Source organism: Pleurodeles waltl, chromosome 6, assembly GCF_031143425.1.
Source record: "Pleurodeles waltl isolate 20211129_DDA chromosome 6, aPleWal1.hap1.20221129, whole genome shotgun sequence".
NCBI lineage: Eukaryota > Metazoa > Chordata > Amphibia > Caudata > Salamandridae > Pleurodeles > Pleurodeles waltl.
The window spans coordinates 1,067,043,778-1,067,069,765 of NC_090445.1; the positions used below are offsets into that span (position 1 = coordinate 1,067,043,778).

General features: G+C 46.4%; 1 protein-coding gene across 7 annotated transcripts in view; it reads left to right on the forward strand.

Moving 5' to 3' along the window:
* Positions 1 to 25,988, forward strand: part of HSPG2 (heparan sulfate proteoglycan 2) — a 933,800-nt gene that overhangs the window by 717,427 nt on the left and 190,385 nt on the right. For all 7 annotated transcript variants that reach the window (XM_069240056.1, XM_069240057.1, XM_069240060.1 and 4 more), the window contains 3 exons: positions 5,942 to 6,071; positions 6,896 to 7,039; positions 8,091 to 8,225. In XM_069240056.1, coding sequence (XP_069096157.1) covers positions 5,942 to 6,071; positions 6,896 to 7,039; positions 8,091 to 8,225 — 409 coding nt within the window. The remainder of the gene's footprint in view (positions 1 to 5,941; positions 6,072 to 6,895; positions 7,040 to 8,090; positions 8,226 to 25,988) is intronic.

Below are 25,988 nucleotides of genomic sequence, written 5' to 3' on the forward strand. Positions count from 1 at the left end.
CTGATAGACACCTAGTGGCAGATTGCTTACCTTATAATTTCCCCCTGTCCCCTTTGCACTGCATGCATTATATCTAAGTCACCCCTCTAGCAGTCCTTCCATCCCTAAAGGCAGGGTGTATTATATTATTGCAAGGCTATACCTGCATGAGCAGAAATGCCCCTGCTATGTCTATCAATTCTCAGACATAATAAGTGAACAGTGAAGCCATTTTAAGTACATGTACTGTACACTGGTCATTACGAGTTCCCCAGCAACACGATGGCTTCACTGACAATAGGGATGTTTGATATCAAACATCTTATATTAATAAACTCTCACTGAATCCAGTAAAGGATTTATTAATACCTGCACTTGTAAGGCACCTTAGAGATGCCCCGTAAAAAAACTACCAACTCCTAATGTGGGCAGTGACTCATGCCCACAACCTATAGGAGGAATACAAGAATTCTCATGGTGGTCAAAACCAGTACAGCCACCTTAAGACAGAGTTCTGGCCCCCTGAGGTGAGAGCCAATGCTCTTGTAGGCTCAGATCAAAAGCCTGCTCTGGGCAGAGCTGTGACCTCCTTTCCCAGGCAGGGTGGACATTCCAGGTTGGGGAGTTTCAAAGGCCTTGCCACCTGTGAAATGCAACCCAGGCCTATCCAAATGGTGACCCTATTTTTGGTGGCAGGACTAGTGGGGAAATTAGGTAAATTAGGAGTGCCCATTTCATGCCAGTCCCACCCCTAGGGTGGATGAGCTGAAGTGGACAGTATTTTTTAAATTCCTCCATCTTACATGGAAGGAGTTAGACCATTAGTGTTAGGGGTGTGCCACTTCCAAAATGAATTGTTCATAGGAAGCATGTGGTAACCCTAAAGGTAAGCAGCCCATTGGCTACCACCTGGCACGCCTTCCAAACGCCCCTAAATTCAGTATTTAGGTGGCACTCCTGAACCCTAGCATCAGATCCCTGCAACCGAAGAAGAACCGGACACAACGCCAGCAGAGAAGACTGAAAACACCAGCTGACTTGGCCCCAGCCTTACTGGTCTGTCTGCAGCCTTCAAGGAAACCTGAACCCAAAAGATGACTGTCCTGCAGCCCAGCTACCTCCAAAGCCTTGGGAGGACTGCCTGCCTTCAATAAAGACCAAGAACTCCCAGAGACAGCGGACCTGTCTTGAAGAAACCATCTTTAAAGAAGAGGAAGCCTGCCTGAGGAACCGCGAATCCCAAAACTAGAAGTGACCACTGCACCTGATGCCCTTGGCCCAAGTCCAAGTGGTCCACCTGTCCATTGAAGGTTCCCCGGCACTTCTGACCAAGAGTTCACTGTGGCCTGACCCCTGCCAGACATCACAGTGACACCTGCAGCCTAAATCCAAGGCTCCCACTGACTGCAACCTTCCTGGTGAGCTGTTTCCGATGCCAAAAGAGACACCTGTATCCAGAGCCCCTGGGCCTTGGGGAGCTGAACCGTCAGTGTCTCCATGACCCCTGCCATCTCGACTTACCTGGGAAGCTGTGGGTTGCCCTCTCCTGGCCAGAACCTGCAGCCCATTTCTGAAAGTCATCTCCGTCATCGAGTAACATTAGGTGCCCGACGCTGTGTTGGCACTCTGCACCCAGCTGCCCCCATGCCGCTGAGGGTGTAAGTCTGGTGCTGCCTTGTGGACACCCTAGCCACCCCTCCCCCCGGTGCTTGCCCTAACCCCCCAAAGACTGACCTCTAACACCGCTTGTACTCACCTGTGAGCAGTGCATCAATACCCTCCCCCAGTCTCCATTGACTAACATTGGGCACCAAGTCAGACTTTGACCTCTGCACCTAGCCCTCCCCACGCTACTGTGGGTGCAACCTTGGTACTTGCCTAAACCTTGCCCGGTGCTAGCCTAAAGCCCTGAAGACTGGTTCTTTAAGTCATGTATTTACCTTTGAAACTGCATTCTTGTATTCCTCCTATAGGTTGAAAATTGCACTGTCCATTTTTGAAACAGCAAAGTATTTTTAATTCAAAAACTGCCTACCTTACAACGAAGTTCTTTGGTTCAAAGCATATCAAAAAGCAACTGTTATTTTCCTAAATTGGTCTCAGATTTATTCTTTGGGTGTTTGACATTTATTGCCTCTGTGAGTACAATAAATGCTTAACACGACTCCTTGATATGCCTAACTGCTCGCCCACACTACTACAAAAAGAGCACTATACCTATATCTGCCTCTGCAAACCTTTGGCGATCCACCAGACTCTCTGCAACTAGAAGTCTCTATCAGATATGAAGTACACTGTGCAGATTCCTTACCTTAAAATTTCCCCCCAGGCTTCAGACTGGATCCGGAGATTTTTTCCTCAAGCAATACATTTGCGCGTCGGTAGGTGGCGCCGATCGACACTGCAGGTGTCGTGATCGCCTTGATGACGTCGGGAGTAGTACATAGACGCCGCCCTCGTGCAGTGACGTCAGTTCTTTTCTTTCCGCGCCACGCGCTGATCCGAGAGAGATACCCTTGGCTATTTTTTTTGGCCGAATTCAACTGTTTTGTCGATATTTTTGGGTGCATCGAGGATGTCCCCAAAGACCGGGTTCAAGCCGTGCGAGGACTGCCACCACATTATGTCGGTGACGGACCCTCATCGTGTCTGCCTGTGGTGCCTCAAGCGCGACCACGACCCGCAGTCGAGTGCCGGCCGATGCATCCGAAGGCTTTGAGGGGGCGGTCCCTAAAGCTGATGGCGGCCCGGCACTCGACTCCACGCTGATCTCACTCGAGAGGAAGGTCTCGATTGGTCGCGGAGCCACCACCACTCGTCTTGTTCGAAACGCTCACCCTGGCTCAGGTTCTGCCTGCCTTAGACCCAGAAGACTGGATGGTAGCGTTGGACTTGCAGGACGCTTATTTCCACATCCACATCCCCATCCTGCCTGTCCACAGATGTTACCTACGATTCGTGGTAAGTCACGAGCACTTTCAATTTACTGTGCTCCCTTTCGGCCTTACCAGTGCCCCTCGGGTGTTCACGAAAGTGATGGTGGTGGTTGCAGCTCATCTGCGCAAGTTAGGGGTCTCAGTTTTCCCTACCTAGACGACTGGCTGTTAAAGGCGCCTTCGCCCAAGACAGTCGTCTCACACCTCCAGACTACAGCAAACCTCCTGAACCAGCTGGGGTTCACTATTAATGTGCCGAAGTCACAACTGACTCCCTCTCAGACGCTCCCTTTCATCAGGGCAGTTCTGGACACAGTGCAGTTTCGGGCTTATCCTCCCCAAAAGCGAGTCCAAGACTTTCAGGCTAGGATTCCGATCTTTCAGCCTTGGTCTTGGGTTTCGGTGAGACAGACTCTGAGGCTGCTGGGCCTCTTGGCCTCCTGCATCCTGCTAGTAACACATGCCAGGTGGCATATGCGGGCTCTGCAGTGGGACTTGAAGTTCCAGTGGGCACAGCATCAGGGAAATATCTCCGACATGGTCCATATCTCGGAGGTGACTGTGAAAGACCTGCAGTGGTGGCTTTCCAGTCTCAATTAGGCCAATGGCAGATCCCTCTCCCTTCCCCAACCAGATCTCTCAATAGTGACAGATGCGTTGCTTCTGGGTTGGGGTGGCTACATGGGAGAGGCGGAGATCAGAGGCCTCTGGTCTCCGGCGGACTCGGGACTCCACATCAACATGCTGGAGCTCCGAGCAATCAGACTTGCGTTGAAAGCATTCCTTCCCTCTCTCAAAGGGAAAGTGGTGCAGGTGTTCACCTGTGGTACTCCAACAAACAAGGCGGGGTAGGGTTCTGGACCCTGTGGCGTTACCCTGATGGTTCAACATCTGGCGGGCTCTCAACGCCAGAGCAGACGAACTCAGCCGCCGACGCACTGTTGATCACGAATGGCGTCTCCATCCGGAGGTGGCGCAAGGTCTCTTTCTCAAGTGGGGAGAGCCTTGGTTAGATCTGTTCGCCTCCACAGAGAACGCGCAATGTCAGCTATTTTGCACGTTGGAGTTTCCAAGGCGGCACTCGCTCGGAGAGGAACTCCGGCCTCCTTTGCGCCTTCCCGCCTATCCCTCTTCTGCCCAGAGTTCTCAAGAAGATCAAGAGTGACCGGGCCCAAGTTATCTTGGTGGCTCCGGACTGGGCTCGGAGAGTGTGGTATCCCGAGCTACTGAGCATGCCCATCGATCCTCCACTCAGACTGCCTCTTAGGGCGGATCTTCTGTCGTAGCAGCCGGGGGCGGTCCTCCACCCAAACCTGTCCAACCTCCGCCTTCATGCGTGGAAATTGAGCGGCAACAGTTGACGGCATATGCCCTTTCACCCGAAGTCTGCGATGTTATCTTGGCAGCCAGGTGTCCCTCGACTAAAACTGTATACGCCTGTCGTTGGAATAAATTTGTAACATGGTGCACCAACAAATCTGTTGACCCCCTATCTGCCCCTCTTTCAGAGGTTCTTCTATTCATTCTTTCCTTAGCCCAGCAGGGCTCTGCAATGGGCACCCTTAAGGGGTATCTGTCTGCCATCTCTGCCTTTCGTAGGCTTCCTGATCAGCCCTCACTCTTTAAATCTCCTCTTGTGAGTAGGTTCTTAAAGGGGCTCACCCACTTATTTCCTCCCACTCCTTTCATCATGCCTCAGTGGGATCTTAATTGTGTGCTTACTTTCTTGATGTGTACTCCCTTTGAGCCTATGCATAATTGTCCTTTACGGCTCCTCACATTCAAAACTGTCTTTCTTATCGCCATCACCTCTGCTCGCAGGGTGAGTGAGCTTCAGGCCCTTTCTTCAAAGCCTCCGTACTTGTCCGTACACCCCGACAAAGTGGTGTTACGCACTAGAGCTTCCTTCCTTCCTAAGGTGGTTACACCATTTCATGTAGGCCAGTCCATCACTTTGCCTACCTTCTACGCACCCCCACATCCTTCCTATCAGGAGGAGAGACTCCACCGTCTGGGCCCAAAAAGAGCGTTGGCGTTCTATCTCAGTCGTACTAAAGACTTCCGGGTGGATGATCAACTCTTTGTTGGCTATGTGGGTGCGAAGAAAGGGAAGGCGGTGCAGAAACGTACCATCTCTCAATGGGTGCTTCTTTGCATCAAAATGTGCTACGCTTTGGCAAAAAAGCAACCTCCTGACTGCTTGCGGGCTCATTCTGCCAGGGCTACTGCTGCATCTGCTGCGTTAGCACGTGGAGTTCCTGTCCTGGATATCTGTCAGGCAGCTACGTGGGCGTCTCTGCACATGTTTGCTAAGCATTACTGCCTGGACAGTCCGGTCCGTTGGGACAGCTACTTTGGTCGTTCGGTCCTGCAGAACTTTCTAGTATGATCTTAGTTCGCAGCCCACCACCGTGGATGGCATTCCTTGCGTATCTATTCTAAGGTAAGGAATCTGCAAGAAGAAGTCTCTATCAGATGTACAAGTTACTTACCTTCGGTAACGAAATATCTGGTAGAGACATATTCTAGTTGCAGATTCCTTACCGTCCACCTATCCTCCCCGCTTGCGAACTGATTTCTAGGGACATGGATTCCCCCCTTTCAGGTCCTTCGCTCTGGCGCACCAATATCAGTGTTCTTAGCAGCTCTGCGCTCTGGCGTGGAAAGTCGTTAAAAGAAACAGACGTCACTGCGTGAGGGCAGCGTCTGTACTACTCCTGACGCCATCACGGCGACCACGACGCCTGCGGAGTCGACCGATGCCACCTACCGACACGCAAGGGTATTGCTCGAAGAAAAAATCTTCCGATCCAGTCTGACGCCTGGGGAAAAATTCTAAGGTAAGGAATCTGCATCTAGAATATTTTTCTACCAGATATTTAGTTACTGAAGGTAAGTAACTTGTACTTTAGTGAACAATTTAGAGAGCCAACTTCCTACACATATATTAATGGCTGCACATGTACTGCTGTTGTACGTTCTACAGCACTTTTACCTGACCTTGTTGTTTCTTTTCCCTCCCATAGGTTTTGGGATCACGTCTAAGAATTCTCCAGGCCTCTCCAGCAGATTCTGGCGAATACATCTGCCGAGTGAGCAGTGGAGCTGGTGTCCAGAAAGCCTCTGTCATGGTCTCTATCACTGCCGGTTCCTACCGTAAGTATCATACCGATGAACAGGAATATTTAATTATCACATAGGATAGTGGATATATGAATTAAAGGAAAGACTTTGTCGAAATTGAGAGCTTTTGAGATTCAGCTGTGAATCAGTAACATAAGTTCTGTGTGCACTTAGTGAGCACTAGTGGTAGGACACTAACTCAGTGATAAACATCTTAAGTGCATATACCGAGAACTGAGGTCTTTACTTCTTCAAACTAGGCACAAGTGGCATAGAGTCTCAGAGAGAGAATTGTAGTCTATTATTTTGGTTCACTTACAATTATCACTCAAACGCATGAGAGCGGATAGAGTAAGTTGATGAGTATTTGTCTAGCAAGGGCTAGAAGCTGACCTAAAAGTGCTTTTTAGAATTCCATCTCCACCAAATGCTTGCCCTCTTTGCATCAATGCAAGTCTAGTAATTGCATCTCATGGTTAGAGTGCTGATAATAAGGACAGACATAGCTAGCAACTAGAGTGTTTCATACTAGCTGTTGTTTCGTTGACATATGGCAAAAAATGTTAATTGATTTGAAACTGCGGCATGTTTTGACCTGCAAACTAGTGGGGTGAAGCATCGTCGTCATTGCATTTTTTAAATAATCATATTGGATTTAAATGCAAGCATTGTTACTGCAGACTCTCTCACCTGGAACAGGAAAGTGTAGGTGCTCGGAAGTTAGTCTTATCTCAGAGAAGGGCTGTAGCTGACAGGCTGTCCCTAACATATAAGAAATTCTTCCATTAACCTAAGTATGTAGAACATGGTTGTTTGGAGCAAACAATTTTCATTAATGTTATATACCACTCTAACAGGTTTGCAGAGTCCCATCATTTCCATTGACCCCCACAGTGGCACTGTTGGCCCAGGCGAAGATGTGACATTCAGATGCAGGATCCAAGATGGTGCTCAACCAATACACATTGAGTGGAAGATGGCCCACAATCAACCTCTGCAAGGTGAGATACCCAAGGTGCTCTGTGTTGATGAATGTTGGAGCATCCTGTGTGGGGAAGGTGAGGTGGTCCCATGGTTCATCCATGAGTCATGGCCCCTATTATTATCCAGTATTTTCAATAAATAATGTGCTACAGATGGTGTAACTGCAGATACATATCCTATATTAAAAATGCTTGCAAGCAAAAGTGGCCTGCAGGGGGATACTCTAGGGAGGCGTACTACACAGAACTTATAAGATATTGAGGTGGTGTTGTTTTCAGATAATTATTTCCATCCTTTATGAGCAGACAGAATGTTGATGTCTCTAACTATATATTAAATTGGGGCATTCTTGAAATGAAACTAAACTTTACTCATTCAGATGTGTCTTTTAGTAAGAGGCTGAAGTATGACTAGAGATTCTGACTGACATAAATGGCGCCTCTCAAAAGGATGGCTGTTTTTTAATGTACATGGTGCGTTAGCAAAGAAGGACACTTGTTCTTGTAATGGGTTCATGTCGATCAGGAAAATAAAAACATTGGATATAAAGATCCAGGATGTGTTTTTATTCAAGATTAATTTTTGAAGAGAACTGGTTGGATTGTATGGGAAGTGTTGCAAGAAAATGTGCACTGCTTCCAAACTGTATCACATAAGGAAACAAGTTAGGCACACAGGACATGGATAAAACAGACTCCCATTCTTTAGAGATTCACAAAGTTTGATTGTCACATCTAAGATAAAACATCTCTATTTTCAACACACTAAAGGAAATGTAGCTTAAAGATACAAGGACTTTGTGCAGCTACTGCTGGAAAAATCCCTACTACCTTGTGCTTTAAGTGTCTCACCTAGTAAAATACTACAAACACTACAAAATACAGTAACCCTCAGCATGAATAGCTGTTTAAGAGTTGGGCTAACCAGGTTGTGTGGGCTTACTTCTTGGTAAAACAGGTTTTCACCATTCCCTGTTAATATTCAGGGCTATGTTTTATACATTCATGTTCCTATCGGAGAGCGAAGTGCCATATCACTAGCTTAATGTGTCTTCATTTCCATTTTCAGATAATGTGCAGATTAGCCCTGATGGCTCTATCATCACCATAACCAGAGCGCGCCACAGCAACCAAGGTGCCTACCGTTGTGTGGCATCCAACATCTACGGAATAGCCAATAGTGTTGTCAACCTCATTGTACAAGGTAAAAATTCAGAACTAGTTAATGATTTAGTTAATTCAAACTCACATTTTCCTTCTGCAGCCAAACTGCATGCCAAATCACGTTGTTATAATTTTTGTGGCACATGTAGTTATCTTACCTTTGCCTAATGCTTCTGAATTGTCAAAACGTATGCAAAGAAACATGGAAGGAACCACTTAAGCTGAGCCTAGCTTGCTCTCAACTTTCAATATTAATGGTTTATGTATCTTATTGTAGGAAGCTGGCTCTCTATATGGTGCACTAAAAAGAAGTACACCTTGCAGAGTCTCCAGTAGATCACCAAGTGGTTTGCAGAGGCAAAAGTAGATAGTACTAACACTATTTTGTGATAGTGAGGGTGAGGAGATAGGCTTATCAGAGGGTAGTGCTAAGCATTTTTGTACTCACAGAGGCAATAAATGAGAGACACACTCAAAGAATAAATCCGAGACGAATTTAGAAAAATGACAATTCTTTTTAAATATTTATACTTTGAAACTAAGAACTGCGTCACAATGTAAGTTTGTTTTTAAATATCAATTATTTACACTTGCAAAACTAAACCGTGCAATTTCAGAGCTCTTCAATGTTATCCTATGGGAGGAAAAACAAGTTCAACCAACAGGTAGAGTACAGTGACTTAGAAGACCGATCTCATGGGGTTAAGGTGAGTAGTGGGCGAGGTCCAAGGCAGCACCCAAAGCACACCCTCAGCAGCCCCGGGTGCAGAGTGCAAGTCAGGTTTGGGTGCCCAATGCATTCCCGTGGAGATCGGTCACTATGAAAAGAGGCTGCAAGTTAGGACTGGGAGTCCTGTTTGGCTGAGCCACAGTGTGTGCTCGGGTCTTGCGACACTCAGGGATAAAGGAACAAGACTGGTCCTCTTCTCCTCGGTCAGGGGGGGTCCGGAAGCAGAGGGTTCCTGGACCTTTGGTAACTGATACTGGTGGCTGTAGAGGGGGACCCACAGAAGGGGTTACAGGTGTGAACTGGGGGACCTGTCCGGGTTAACCAATATGTGGGCTCAAGTCTCACGAGCCTGGAGGATGCAACACCAGTAGTCCACTTCTACTGGATCCGTGGTGCAGAGATGCAGTGGACCAACAGGGTTACTGTCACCAGATGGCAGTCTCGGTTGAGGGGCTGTTCAGAGGGGCTGCAGGCATCGGTGTGAAGGTTGCAGTGGAGAAACCCACAGTATACTTTGCTTCAGGAGAGGCTGAGGACCAGGTTGGCACTGTTGGCCCACTCCAACACGTGCTGGGAGGCTTGGGTGCAGTGGTGCTGTCCAGTGGTGTTTTGGCTGCCCGGAGTCCCCTTCAGTGGTTCTTGGGCCACTGCAAGGATGCAGGGGAGCAGCTCTGCTACTCCATGGGAGTTTCTTGTGCAGGGGTGAAGGCTGCAAGTCTTCTCTGGCTTTTGGACGTTTTAGCAGCTGGAGGATGAGGCATCTTTCTCACAATTGTCAATTTCCATAGGCAGGCTGGCAGGGTTGGCGCCGAGTCTGTCACTGATCTTCAGTTCTTGTCTTTTGTGTCCTTCTTCTTCAGTTCAGCAGGAATCTGAGTTCCTGGGTTGGGGGGGTGCCACTTAAATACTCAATTTAGGAGTGTAACATGGAGTGCCAGGAGGCAGCCAGTGGGTTTCCAACCTTTAAGGTGATTTCTATCTCTCTATGACCACTTCCACTGGGAAGTGGGCATAACCCTGATCCTAGTGGCCTGATTCCATCGAAAACAAAATGGAGGAATTTACAAAGTGGTGTACAAGTCAACTCTTCCACCTTAGGGGTGGGACTGGCATGACGTGGGCACACCTCCTAATCTAACTAGTTCACCCGCCTGTCTTGTTGCCAAGAGGTGGGATCAGGACGGGGGATGGTCATCTCCGCCATCTGGAGAAACCTTGGTTGCATTCCAAAAGCGGCTAGGCCTTTGAAGCCTTCCACCCTGGAATGTCTATCCTGCTGTGAGGAGGTCTCAACACCCGCACCTAGAGAAGGCTTTTGTCTCTGGCCTCTGAGAGCACTGACTATCACCTTAGGGGGTCAGAAACGTGGCTAAGGTGGCTGAACTGGCCAGGACCAGTCAGTCAACACACTAGTAGCTGGTAGGTTTCCAGGGGGCACCTCTAAGGGGCCCTCTGGGTGCATGTATTGGTAAATCCAACTCTGGCATCAGTGTAGGTTCACCAATATGAGATGTTTGATACCATACATCCTTATGTTCAGTGAAGGCACCATCATGTAGCTGGGGAATGCATAGTGCGGAGTGTCCAACTCATGCATTTAAAATGGCTTCCCTGGTCACTTAGTATGTCTGAGAATTGACAAAGACATAGCAGGGGCATATCTGCTCGTGCAGATATGCCTTCCCATGTAATATACTGCACCATGCCTTAGGGCTGTAAGGCCTGTTGGGGGGGTAACTTACATATATTGCATGCAGTGTTAGGGGACATAGCACACAGGCTGTGTGCCATATCGTGTTTTTGCTTTTGTCTGCACCAAGACATGCAGCCTTCAATGACAACCTGACGTGCTTGATGGGGGGGGTCCCTGAGGGTGGCACAATTCGTGCTGTAGCCTTTAGGGGACCCTCTTTAGTACCCCATACCCTAGGTACCAGGGGTGCCATTTACTAGGGACTTGCAGAGTGTGCTAAAGGTTTTGTCAATTGAGTAAACGACTGTGCAGTTTTGGAGGGAGAGATCTGGCACTGGGGCCTGGTTAGGAGGAACCCAGTGCACTTTCAGTCAAAATTACATCCGATACCGGGCCAAAAGTGGGGGGTAACCATGTCAAAAAGGGTCACTTTCATACAGTTAGGATGCATGGATCTATGAAAAGGCATCAATGCAGTTATATCGTAACTTGCAAGTTTTTAGCTTTAAGAAAATCTGAGAAGAAATGCCTGCCTATGGTTTCATTTATGCAGTACTCTGCATACTCACATACTCTGATTGTGCTGGTCCATTAATATTAGATTATACTTGTAACTTCATCTCCAAATATGGTGTTGAATGAGTCTTTTAAATTCACCAGTATAACACTGAATGTGGGGGAGGCTTGAATCACTGAATGTGCAGCTACATGACGTCATCAATGTGACGTTGTGTCCATCCTCCTTATGTGAATATACTTCAAGCTGTCACTGTAATATGTGCATCTCCCAAGAGTTCTGATGTGGATCTCTGATGTGCACATCACCAGTGTGGCCATGTGTGAATCCAGTGGTGCCTTGCATTGGTGCTTAGATGTTTAGATTTGTCAGTCGTCACATATTGGATTATTCAAACCTCTTGAGGATAGTGGTTTGGTAAGTTTTGTAATGTTAATCTTCAGAGAGTTCTAGTATAAGCTCCAGAGTGTCGCATATCTGAATCCCCATGTAAGGCTGGGTCCAGCATTTTTCAATGGTCCAAACCTAGACTCTTCTCAAATATCCAGAAGATGTCAGTAGAAATCCAGCATTTATAGTACCCAGGTACACAGCACAGTGGAAAGGGCTGTGTTCCACACTTGTGTGTGTGTATATTTTTTTCACTTAAAAAAACAAAGGTTACAGGAACATTATAGTTACGTTCAGATTTTACACTCAGAAAACCATACAAATTCAAACTTTATACTTATCTCAAGAAACTATAGCTCAAACCCTAAGGTAACTATAACTAGCTCCCCCGCCATGCCCAGTTTTCTCAACAATAATTGTATTGCAGTTATATTATGACATCATAGAAGTTGTCATAACTGATGTGATATGTGGGGTAAGTAGCAGTGCATGGTGAGGGCGCAATTTCTAGAAATTCAGCTGTTGTAGTTAGTTATTTCAAGTAACAAAAACTTGTGCCCTAAGGTAATTAAAACTTGCACCCTCATAATGCTGAGTCTTCTCATCAATATTTTTACTGCCAATGTCACAATAATATCATTGATGTCATAGATGTCATCAGTGATGTAATATCTGGGGTAATTAACAGTGCATGGCAAGGGCGCTGTAGGAAGCTGGCCTGGTGTGTGGTGAGCACTTATGGTTACCACCTTATACCAGGGGCAGGTACACTTCACCCTGGTAGTGAAGTGTAGGAAGTGTCTAGGAAGACAGGGCTCTCTAGAGGTAGCTGTGGATGAGCAGCCAAGAGTTATCTATGAGACATGCAAAGCTTCTACAATACCACTATATTCAAACAGCACTCTCACACACAAAAGAACCATGCAGTGTTACAAGAATAAAGGTACTGAATAGGCAATTCCTCAGCTGGAGTTAAGTAAACACACTGTTATATACACATTAGCAATCAGTAAAGAGCATAGAAAGCAATGATGCAGGATCCACGCAGTTGCGGAGGAAAGCAGATCCATGCAGCCAGTCGCCATTGCAGTCAGTACCTGCAGATGGAGGGAAGTGACTCCTTCACTCCAAGGGAGATTCCTTGTTACTTCTTGAGCAGGTTGAAGACACGCCACACTCAGAGGATGCACAGCCAGAGAAATGTTGCAGTTGGTGGAAGGAGCCGGAGAAACAATGTTGCAGAGCCTCTGTAGTTGCAGATTGTCGGTTCCTGGAGGGTCCAGTTGCAGTCCCACTGGCCAGAAGATGAAATAACCATTGCAGAGGAGTCCTGCTGGAATCTTGGACGTCAAATTTGAGGACCCACCTAAGAGGGAGACCCTAAATAGCCCAGGAAAGGCCTTTGGTCACCTAGCAGGGTGACCACCTATCAGGAGTGGACTGTGATGTCACCTATCTGACCTGGCCACCTTAGATGCTCCCAAGAGCCTCTGCCTACCTTGGATTCAAGATGGCAGAATCAAATGGCCACCTGGAGGAGCTCTGCGCACCACCCCTAGGGTGGTGATGGACAGGGGAATGGCCAGTCCCCTTTCCTTTGTCCAGTTTCGTGCCAGAGCAGGGACTTGGGATCCCTGTACTAGTGCAAATGGGTCTATGCAAGGAGGGCGCCAAATGTTCCCTTCAAAACATAACGGCGGCATGGGGAGGCTACTTCTCCCAAGCTATGTAAAACCTATTTCAAAGGGAGAGGGTGTTACCTCCCTTTTCCACAGGAAGTCCTTTGTTCTGCCTTCCTCTGCCTTAGCTGGTCAAGCAGCAGGAGGGCAGAAACCTGTCTGAGGGGTGGAAACAGCGCAGGCTGCCCAGAAAACCCCAGAAGACTGGCAAGATCAATGCTGGGGGTCCTCTAAGGAGCCCCCAAAATGCATGGAATCATACAACCAATACTGGCAACAGTATTGGGCTATGATTCCAACATGTTTAATACCAAATATGCCTGGGTTTGGAGTTACTATTATGTAGCTGGATATAGGTAGTGACCTATGTCCAGTACATGGCTAAAATGGCTTTCCTGCACTTACAAAGTCCAGTACAATGAAGATGGAGTTCGTAGGGGCACCTCTGCTCACGCAGGGTGCCCTCACACACAGGCACCTGAACCCTGCCGTCTGGGCTATGAGGGCCTACCATACGGGTGACTTACAGTGACCTGGTGCAGTGACCAGTAGTGAAAGTGTGGATGCACCTTTTCACCCAGGCTCCAATGGCAAGCCTACAGACACATTTTGCATGGGCTCCCATGGGTGGCACAATACATGCTGCAGCCCATGGAGAACCCCTGGTGCCCCAATGCCTTGGGTACCTAAGAACCATATACTAGAGACGTATATGGGGGCACCAGTATGCCAATGGTGGGGTGTGCAAAGACCTAAGCTACCAAATTTAGAGGGAGAGAGCACAATCACTTGGCTCCTGGTTAGAAGTGAAAACAGTCAAAGCATACTGACAGCAGGCAAAAAGTGGGGATAACCATTGACAAAAAGAGGGTACTTTCCTACAGGCGCAAGTTATAGTTACTTGCAATAACTCTAATAACAAAATTTCTATAATTTTTTTTTTGGGGTGGGGGGGGGGCTGTGTGTGTTTGTGCTTGTGTGTAGGGCAGTCCTAATGGTTACTGGGATGTTTTATATTTTTGGTGCACAGACTGAAAAGTCGTGCTTCCTTACCCTTATTGTTTTCTGTTGTAAGTCTGATGATGTGCTGAGAACTACTGGAGTTGATGATCTTTTCTGCAAGATAAGTGGGGGGGCATGGTGACTGGTTTTAAAGCTGGTGCCTCCGACAAGGAGAGCCAGTGAAGTTCCACCAGGATGATGTTGATGTGATGTTATTTCCTCAGACCTTGAATGACACATGCTGCAATATGTAGAATGCCCTGAAGGGGTTCATTGTAGAGCCTAGGAGGCCTTGGAGAAGGGTGTTTACGCGGTCTGGATGCAAGAATACTATTGCTCCAACAGAAGTTTTCAAGTTGCTTGCTGGGAGAAATGGGTTCACTTCCTTTGGTAGCATGAGCTGAAATACGACATCATTGTTTTCTTGTCCGTTTGTCCCTTGAGGGTAGGATTGGTGTCCAGGATAAATCCAAGTAACTTGCCCTAGGGTGAAAGTTGGGGATTGAAGCTGCAAGGTTTATGTAATTGAGCCAGGTTTGTACTATTTCTTTCTTGCTTGTCCTTGGCAAATAACTGTTATCTAACTTGGTGGGGTTGAGCTTTAGGTAGGTGCTGGGCATTTGGTTCTGGGTAGTGTGCAATCATCGTTTGAGGATTTGGATGTCTGGAGCAGAGACTTACAAACTGAGTTGTGTGTCGTCAACAGAGTTGCACCACATGAATATTTAATGTTATTGGTGAGAAGCCTAGTAGCCTCCATATAGAAGTTGAAGATAACAAAGAAAGTATTGAACCTTGAGAGACCCACCAGGTGAAAGGGATGGTCTGGGTCTTGTAGCTGCCCAGATGATCAAAGTGGTGTAATTTGAAAATGTAGGAGAACCACCAGTGATTCCTTTTCAAAACTTGGTATGTTGATGAGGGTATGATGGTCAACTGTGTTGAAAACAGCTGAGCGATCCAGCAGTGCAAGGAAGTGGGATCATCTTCATTTCTGGACAGGAGAGCATTGTCTAGAATAGGTAAGCTAGATGTCTCCATGCTGCAAGGTAATTTGAAGCCAAATTGTAGTTCTGCATGAGGTATTTGCATTGATGTGATCTTGGAGTTGAGCATAGACTTCTTTTTTTGGTGATCTTGCTGAAGAAGAGTAAATTAGTGATGGTCTTGTAGTTGGTGAGGATATAAGTGTCTACTGTAGTTTTATTTAGAAGTGGGAGGAATTTCCTTTCTTGGGGAACTTCTGGAAGGCACTGACAGTAGTGAGTAGGGGTGAGAGAGAATTTTCCAAGGGGACAGCCTTGATTTGATGAAGGATGAATGAATTACATTTTCACAGAAGATGGTTTTAAGGGGGTTAATTATGTCCGGGAGATGTGCAAGAAATAGGACTTTGGAGGATGACCATTGTGGGATGCCACAAGAATGCCTGGATTTGAGAGGGGAAGCAGCCTTGGTGGTGTTATGTTGGTGGATCTTTAATATCCTTTCACTCACAGAGGTTGATATTGCATCTGTAGAGTGTATGGTAGGTGGATCAGGCAGGGGATTGATTGTCTTAAGTTCTGCCTCTGTTGGCAGCATTTATTGTTATTGGCAAAATGCATTGTTTTGGTAGATGTTATGAGTTGTCTCCATGTTGTGCGGGGGAACTTTAGAAGTGTGATGTCATAGAGGTTTCGTTTTTTCTTTCATTTTTTTCCCTGTCTGTGGATTGAGTGTTGGTGAGGTATTTTGGAATGCTGGGATGCTGGAGGCTTTGGCTTGTACTTATGTGTCTTAGTTGGAGCACGTGTGTTCCCAAAATATTCCAGATCAGTGTTAAAGTCTTTTAGATTGTTGTTGGTGTCAGGTGTGGAGTTGAAGGGGCAAATAAGTTCATGCATTACATTGATAATGGAGAAATCTTAGGAAGGTGTGCAGATTTAGTGTTCCCTTTTGGGCTGACCTTGGTTTGTTGTTTGGACCTGCGCAGGGAGCTTGAGATAGCCAGGTGATCAGTCCAGTTCAGGGGTATGGGTGGTTTGTGTTGGATGGTTGATGATGTCCGAGAAGGCTAGGTTGAGTATGTGGCCTTTCGAGTATGTTGAATTGGTAACATATTGTACCACTTTCAGTGCGTCAGTGAGAATGAGGAGGGTGTCTTGCTTGGCCTTGGAGGTTGAAATAGGAGTGCCAGATCGATGAGGAGATCTGAGAATTTATCAGTTCATTGGGAAGCCTGTAGGTAGATAAGATGAAAGGTGGCTGACTAAGCTGTAGACAGTGGGCAGTGGTATGTCAGGAGTTTAAGGAAGTTGCTGCTTGCCTGAGGTGAAGGAGTAGGATGACATATGGATGGTGGTGAGACAGCCTCCCTTGTTGTGTGGGCTCCATACGATGACAATGTATGCCATATAGAGTGGGAACAAGGATGCTTAAGATGTGCAAGTGAACCATGTTTCTGTAAAGAATAGTGTACCAAGCGTGTGATAGCTGATGAGGCCACTGGGAAGAAAGGGAATATTATGACTGCCACTGTGATGCTTATGAATCAGTATTTGAGAACCTGAGCAGTGGCCTATGCTGATGAAGGTACCAGTAAACTTTATAAAGGATTTACAACATGTGATGAGTGACTTATGCATCATTTCCATCAGGTCCTCAGCCTCCCACGCCTGCTTCGCTCCAACAAGCTCCAAGTTCTCCTGCACTAAGTGCAACCACCATTTGCCTTAATCCCACGTCAACCAGTGCATCACTTCATAGATGCACCTCAACCACCAATCCAAGCTGACACGCCTCATGAAGAGTTTGCTGATGTTGAAGAGGGTGGAATATCCCAATCTGATATGCTGGGGATTGCGAGTGGAATGATTATATCCTCCCTGTCACATACCCACCATGATCTCTGCCTATAGACTCACCAACAGATGAGATTAGCAAGTTTCATTCCTGGTGAATAGGGTAGCAAAGAGATTTGACTTGCCTGTTACTGTCAAGGAAACAGAGTTTTTTTTAAATATAATTTTAAGGAACCAGCTACAAGATCAGACAGAGCAATCCTGCTGTTGGACCAAATCCAGCATAAGGAAATAAAATTAATGCAAGGACCGGCCATGGCGGTACCTCAAATTGTTAAAAAATACAAAATTGCTGAAAATTCTCCTCTTTGCTGACTGTCACTCAAAAGTAGATTCTGTGATTATGAAGGCAGCACAGCGACAACCTAAAAACTCAATGGCACCATCCACAGCACCACTGAATCAAGAGGGCAGCCAAATGTAAAGGGAAAGCAGACGTTTTTCGTCAATGGCAGCTATGTGTGTTAGAGCTGCAAATTTCCCGGCAATAGTAGGCTGGTACAACAGTCAAATGTGGTCAGGTATAGCCCCATATTTAGGCCTATTGCTGGCTACATTCAGACAATGCATTGGACGTGTCTCTATAGGTCTTCAACAACTCGCTAAAGCAGGCAGGGGTGGCTAAGAGCCACTTCATTCAGGCTGGAAGTTCAAGTTCATGGACATGCCGTTTGACAGGGAATAGCTTTTTGGCAAACATGTGGATCACGATTTGCAGCGTATTAAAGCAGACACAAACACAGCCTTATCCCTTAGTGCCCTACAACAAAGAAAGTCCAACTCCTCTTGATGAAGGAGATTGCAATCATACACAAGAAATTCCACTTATATAGATACTTGGCATATCAACCATCATACCACCCATAGCCGCACTGTAAGGATTATGTGCCCTGTCAACCACTGTATAATCCCTATGGACCAGTACAAAAACACTCCCATGCAAGTCAGCCACAGAAATACAAGGCACAACAAAAGGGACATTTCTCGACATTGGATATCAATACACAGAACACCAAGATATTGGTCACTGTATTGGGCATAATCTATACCGCCTACAACAATGGGAAGGCAGTTACTATAGACTAATATGTACGGGCCATGATTTAGTATGGTCATACACTGGAGTTTACACAACATCCACCAACAACTCTGCTATCTCAGATAAATCACAAGCACCTGCAATTTGAAAACCAAAATTTGAACCATGCTCACGAAAGGTTATTGTCCCCAAACCTCATCAAAATGTAGTATTTTAAACCAAGTACTTTCTCATGAGAAAGAATGCTGCAAAAGCTGGCGGGCACATTCTATCTCTGCAACAGCTAAACCCCTTTTTAAGAAATAAGAAAACAATTGTTCAGAATGGTAGCACTTCAGGAAACTTTTGCTCTTCTAATGAACACTGACTATATGGCATCATTAGATCTCAAAGATGCATATTTCCACATTTAAAGGAAACATTGCAAATTCCTAAGATTTGAGGTAACCAATTATAACTACAATTTTTGATTACTTCCATTTGGCTTTCGAACAGCACTTGGAATCTTTAGCAAATGCACGGCACCAGCTGCAGCCCACATTTAAGCCATCAGGTCTACCCTTATCTAAAAGACAGGAAGCTCAGAGGATCATCCATATGCTGTACCAACAGCAAGATAGCAGCCTGTATCAGACTTTTCAAGTCTTAGGTCTCCAGTTGAACAGATGCAAGTCTACTTCTCATCCCTTCCACAAAGATCCATGTCTTACAAGCAATAATAGACATTGCAAAATCAACGGCATTTCCATCTTTGGAAAGATAATTGGTTTTACCCACACTTTGCAAAACAGATATTGAAACAAGCAGTAAAAGTGCATCTGATAAAGAGACTTCTAGTCATGATGTCGTCATGCATATATTAATACTGTTTTGCAGACTGCACATCAGATCCATAGAAGAGGAGCTGGACAAGCAGTGGACTCATGTCCGGCTCCTTCAAGGACAGGGTAGCAGTAACTGCAAGAAGGTAAAGCGTGATTTACCCTGGTGGATGCTGCAGGACAATATAAATTCATGGCTAACATTCCTTCAGCCGCAATGTCAGCTTGTGGTCACCTCACAATCCTCTGTAGAAGGATAGGGAGCTAACCTCCAAGATCTGTCGGCTGGAAGAACGTGAATGGCACAGGGGAGATGTTTGCACATAAACGTGCTCAAGCTCGGGGAGGTCAGAAGGCCACTACAATCCTTCCTCCCCCGTATGCCCAACTCAGAGGTGCAGAAACTACAACACAACACTATGTTTTTTTACAACCAAGCAGTGTGGGGCTGTTTTTCATATTTTGTCAACAGAAGCGCAAACAATATAGCCCCTTCAATTCACAATGGTGTAACCCTTATAGCAGAACATTTGTCAGGCACAAGCAACGATCTAGCACATAACTTCAGCAGAACACTACAGGACTGTCATGAGTGGGTGTGATGAGGAACAGCGTCTTGAAAGAAATATTTTGTGTCTTGAAAGAAAGCTTGAAATGATAAGCTCTGAGTCCAACCCAGTAGTTGCGAAGTCTAGCCTCCTGGGGGAATGTCGTCCTCTCAAATAATAAGGCCTTTAAATGGGAGTATGTGGAGGCCAATTCCAACATTTTAGAAAAGGTTTATGTAAATGTGGGTAATGCTAAGGCTCCGATTAAAAGACTGATCGATGAAGGTGCAGCCCCTAGCCTCGTAGATATCCATGAGGACTTATTTGCTGGCATGAGAGAAGGAAGTGCGGAATCCAACAAGGTGTGGGCTGAAACAGCTGTTATGGTATATTAATAAATGTAGGGCAGCAAAAGCTTTGCTTTTGAGCTATATCAAGGCTGGAGACCAGAGTAGAATCCCAGATGCTCGGAAAATTTATTATAATGAGCTTAAATTAGCTAAAAATGACTGGGAGATGGGAGTTTGAACTGATCTAATGCATGCAGCAAAGAAGGGGGACTCAAAAGCTTTCTAGGCCGTTTTCGCAAATGGTAGCCGGTCTGCTACAACTACCGTAGCCTTTCATGTTGAACCACGTAAGTGGGTGAAGCACTATGTAGAGCTGTACTCAGCTAAAACTGGTTCGCCAACTGGCAAAGGAAGCATTGGATGCCCCGTAATTAACTCATCAGGGCAATCAGAGGCTCTTGCAATTATCTGTGCTAACTCTCTGGAGGTTCTGAAGCGAATTGTTCCCAATAAAGCTCCTGGCCCAGATTGTGTTCTTTTTGACCTTTTTGCCTTTGAACCCGATATCTGGGCTAAATACCTAAATTTACTATCTAAGGCAGTCATTAGTGTGGGCACCATGCAGAGATCGTCCTGATATGTAAGAAAGGCTGGTAGGATGATCCTGGGAACTATAGGCTGATTAGTTTATTAGATGGACAGCAGAACATCTTTTGTCCGCATGTCTTGGGGAAACTAACAGATTGGGCCCAGGAAAATAGAATACGACCACAAGTAACCACCCTCGATCAACTATTTAAGTTCATCTTGATTTATTGGAAAATAGTTCTACTGGAGAAAGGTCACCTCTGTCATCTTGGTTGTCCTTAAGTCAGCTTTTGACTCAGTTCTTAGGTGTAAGCTGTGGGAAGTATTGGAGAATATGGGAGTACCAACAAACATCTTAGATGTAATAATAAGAATTTATGAGGGCAGTCAAGCTCGAGTGAAGTATGGGAGGAATGGGGAACAAAGAGATAAGTTTATTATTGAGAGGAGAGTATGGCAGGGCTGTGTTCTGGCTCCAACCCTTTTCTCCATCTTTATTAATGACCTTGCAGAACCCTCAACTTCCCAAACAATGATGCCTCTAGGATTGGTCATATGAGAATTCCAATGCTGCTATTTTCTGATGACAACCTCCTTATTTCAGAAACTCAAATTGGCTTGCAAGCAATTCTTGACCGTTTTTTTATGTTCTATGCTGATCGGGGTCTAGAGCTGAACACAAGCAAGACCAAGTATATGGTGTTTAATGCCTATAACTCTGTGCAAACAAGGATTTGTCCTTACAACGCACCACTTGAGCGTGTCTCACCTTTTGTGTATTTGGGGGTGGCTCTTTCTCACAACCTTAGTTGAAAGGTTGAAATAGACAGAAGTGCACTGATATTGCAGCAGGAGACCAGGGCAATACTAAAGCTGGCGAAGAAAATGAAGTCCATGAGTTTACTACCTGTATATTTGGGGGTACTTTGTCACAAATGAGCTATCAGTGGTTGAGAGCAAGTTCATCAAGAACATAACCAGTCTTGCATCTAGTACCTCAACTCTCCCCTTATTGCATGATCTGGGTCTCTACCTGATGTCTTTAACAATGCAGTTGAGACCTTTACTACTCTGGAACAGATTGTGGACAACACCAGAGCTTGAATCTTAGAAGTCCCTCCTTTAGGGACATTCTGTGCACTGTTAGGTACTCAAGGGTCGTTTGGCTATCCTATAAAAAGAAAATGAAGGATCGATGTAGGGGCGATCTCTGGGGTGAATCAATTAAGTACTGTAGATGGTGGGGAATCGGTCCAGTTTTTGGACCATAAGATTGTACTAGCATTTGAGCCTGTTTTAGATGCCATTCAGGCCTTCTTTCCGAGGCAGCTGTATTAGAAGTTTAGATATGGGATTCTCTCCACGTTAGAATTTACAGTGAGGTCGGATAGAAATAGAGCCCTTAGTATCGTTTGTCCAGCATGTGGCAGTGCCCCAGAAACAACTTTGCATTGTGTTTTTTTTTGTGACATTCAGGCCTCCAAGGAGGAAGTGGATTGTTCCATTGTATTAGCTTTTTGGGGTATAAGAACCCTTGGGCCAGCTTCTAGGATGCTAAAAGCAGATACCCTCAAGGTGGTCATTATTAATTTAGGTACATTTTTGCATGTGGCCTGGATCATTCGCAAGAAGCAGGAAACTAGTGCTGTGACCTAATAATGAAGCAATAGGGCGGTTTCATCTTGATGTACTGATCGGTCAATTTTGCGATTTTATGTTTAAGGACTTTTTTTTCCTAAGCTAGGGCTCTGTCTGATTATTATGAGTGCTGATTTTAACTGCCTAAGATAATTTATTTCTTGTTATACTTTTCCTTTATGGTTTGTATATCTTGTGTGTTTTTTAACTACATATTCATTGCATATTTGTAATTGTGCTTTTATCGGTTTTACCCAACTAAGACACACACCAATTTAGAAAAATAACACTTCCTTTTATATGTTTCAAACCCAAGAACTTCGTAATCCAGTAAGTAGACTTTTAGGCATAAAGTCTTTGTAGTTTCAGTAATCAACAGTTAGTACAGTTCTCAGAGTTCTTTCAATGTTATCCTATGGAGGAAAACAGTGTTCAGGAAAAACAGGGTTAACAACGACGAATGAGGTTGAGCTCAGGGAGCAAAGGTAAGTACTGGGCACTGATCAGAACCACACCAGCAGGTCACACCAGATAGCCCTGGAAAGACTAGGTACAGTAAGGTGTCTGGTGCCCTATAGTTCTCTCTGGGAGTTGGACCGCGTAAAGACATACTGCAGGCTCTGGGTAGGAAGCCAGTCGGGGACAACAAACAGGTAGGTAGTAGAGTTTGGATGCTGAGGGACATAGGTGCACTTTTGGTCCTTTTCTCCAGGGCCTAGGGGTGATGCATGCAGGGGTATCCTTAGGCATAATTTGTTTCCGACCAGTAGCACTCGTGATCAGGGGGGGTCCTGTGTGTTGAGGCAGCAGGCATCGTCGGGGAGTCCATCAGTGATAGACCAAGGGTGGACTCGAGCTCAGAGAAGCTGGGGGACATTGTGGGCACCGGTGACCCACCTTAATTTCCGTCTGGAGCGACGATGCAGTGATTGCTGAAGGTGTCTGATTTCCTCTCATTACATGGCTGGAAGAGAATGGTGCTTGCGTGCAGAGACTGCAGGCATTGTGAGGGAGTCAAGGAGAGGTGAAACTTGAGTAGGCTCAGACTCTGGACGTGGGGAAACTTGCTGGCTCCATTAATTCACTTTGCCTCGGGTCATGGACGTTGGGTGCAGAGGTCACTTCAGGAGTCGGGTCTTTGCTGTTGTTGAGGCTGCAGATCCTTTCTTGCTACTTTGTTGATAAGCAGGTCCACTGTTCACGGGAGTCGGGAGTCTTCTTGGAAGGCAGACAGTCCTCTTGGGTTTCGTGGAGGCTCAACTGCAGGACGAATCATCTTCTTGGACAGAGGTCAGCAGGCAGGTAGGGTTGGTACCGGGTCAGCTGCTGCTTCTTTTCCTTTTCTGCAGGGGTGCGACTCTTCTGTGTCCTTTTCTTCATAGGTCGCTGAGATCGGAGTTATGGGGTTCAGGGGTGCCTCCTAAATACTCAATTTAGGGGCGTTACAGGGAGTGCCAGGTAGTAGCCAATTAGCTGACCACCTTTAGGGTGACTACACCCTTCTTATGACCACTTCTGCTGGGAAGTGGGCATAACCCTCAATCTAGTGGCCTAATTCTTTACAAATAAGATGGAGGAATTTAAAAAGTAGTGTCCACTTCAGCTCGTCCACCTTAGGGGTGGGACTGGCATGGAGTGGGCACAGCTCCTGCCTAATTTTTCCACCTGTGCTGCTACCAAAAGTTGGGTCAGGACAGGGGGGGGTCGGTCCTCTCCACCATCTGGAGAGACCTGGGTCACACTGCAAAGGCGGATAGACCTTTGAAGCTTCCTGCTCCTGGAATGTCAGTCCTGCCTGGGAGAGGTGCTACCACCCCGTCCAGTGCAGACCTTTGTCTCTGATCCTCAAAAGCACTGGTTCTCACCTTAGGTGGTCAGAAACATGTCTAAGGTGGCTGAACTGGTCAGGACCAGTCATTCAACACACTAGTAGCTGGTTGGTTTTTCAGGTGGCACCTCTAAGGTACCCTCTGGGTGAAGGTATTGGTGAATCCAACACTGTCATCAGTGTGGGCTCACCAATATGAGATGTTTGATACCAAACATCCCTATCTTCAGTGAACCTTCATGTAGCTGGGAACTCTTGGTGACCATCGCCTCTGCACGCCTCATACTCAACATCCCACACCACAAACACATCTCAGCCCACCTCAGAGACCTACACTCGCTCACCGTCAACAAGAGGATCTCCTTCAAACTCCTCATCCACGCTCCCAAGGCTCTCTACAACGCAGGCCCTGCCTACCTCAACGAGCGTCTCAGCTTCCACGTACCCATCCGCCAGTTCCGCTCTGCCAACCTCGCCCTCGCCACCGTCCCCTGCATCCATCGAACCACATCCAGCGGCAGATCCTTCTCCCACCTCGCTGCCAAAACCTGGAACTCCCTCCCTGTCAACCTACGTCTGACCCAGGACCTCCTGACCTTCAGGAAACGACTCAAGACCTGTCTATTCGAGCAGTAGCAGCACCCCTATCCCCCCACCCTCCCCCACCCCCGCAACTTGAGACCATAATGGGTGAGTAGCGAGCTAAACAAGTGATTGATTGATTGTTTGATTGATTTAGTGTCAGGTACATGTATTTAAAATGGCTTCCCTGGTAACTCACTATGTCTGAGAATCGACAGACATACCAGGGGCACATCTGCTTGTGCAGATATGCCCTCACATGTAGTATAATGCACCCTGCCTTAGGGCTGCAAGACCTTCTAGGGGGGTGACTTACATATATTGCATGCAGTATTACAGGACATGGCACACAGGCTGTGTGCCATATCATGTTTCACTTTTGTCTGTACCAAGATGCAGCTTGCAATGGCAGCCTGTCATGTGCTCGGTGAGGGGTCACTTGGGGTGGCACAATTTGTGCAGCAGCCCTTCGGTACCCTCTTTAGTACCCCAGGCCCTGGGTACCAGGGGTACCATTTACTAGGGACGTACAGTGGGTGCTAAAGGTTTTGCCGATAAGGGAAAATGACTGCAGTTTTGGGGAAAGATATCTGGCACTGGGGACCCGGTTAGCAGGGACCCAGTGCACCTTCAGTTGAAATTACATCAGAAACCAGGCAGAAATTTGGAGGGGCAGGGGAGGGGGGATTGACCAAGTCAAGAGGCACGTTCCTACAGTGCTCGTTCTACCTGAGCAATAGCTGCGACCACTGCGTTAGCACTCGGAGTTCCAGTCCTGGACATCTGTCAGGTAGCTACGTGGGCCTCATTGCACACGTTCACAAAACACTGCTGCCTGTTAGGTCCTGCAGGACTTTTTGGTCTAAAATCTTTCTCACAGACCCACCTCTGTGGATGTATTTCTTTGGTATCTATTAGAAGGAAAGGAATCTACAACTAGAAGTCTCTATCAGGTGTACAAGTTACTTACCTTCGATAACACTTTATCTGGTAGTATCTTTCCAGCTTACCAACCCACCCATCCTCCCCACTGTGGCTAGCAGATTCCAGGGTCCGGGTTGCCCCCTTTTCAGGGCCCTGGTGCTCCATGCCAGTAGTCAGTGTTCTTCGTGGCCCCACTCTACTGGCATGGAAAGTCGTGAAAAGAAACAGCTTCAGAGTGCTCGGATGGCACCTATATAGGCACCGTGCACATCACTTCTGGTGCAGACGATGCTGACAACTTTATGCGGAGCTGTTCATTGCCACCTACCGGTGCGCAGGGATGCTGCTTGCAAAGAATTTCTGGATCCAGTCTGATGCCTGGGTATATTCAAAGGTAAGGAATCTGCAGCTAGATAGTCTCTACTAGATAAGACATTACTGAAGGTAAGCAACTTGTTCTGTATTTCTACTGTGCTAAGGAGTCTGAGGTGAGAAAACGTCTGGCAGGGGTGTGGCAGAGTCCACTTTCACCTCGTAGGATGAATTTTAGGTCCTTTAGAGTCAAGTGGATGTGCTAACAAAGTGGACAAAATTTCTGTTGCCTTCTAAGCTCTCTGTGCCTTATACTGCTATTTAAAGCATATTGAGGGGCTCCTACTTCAATGGTGAGGAATGATTCAAGCATGTGAAT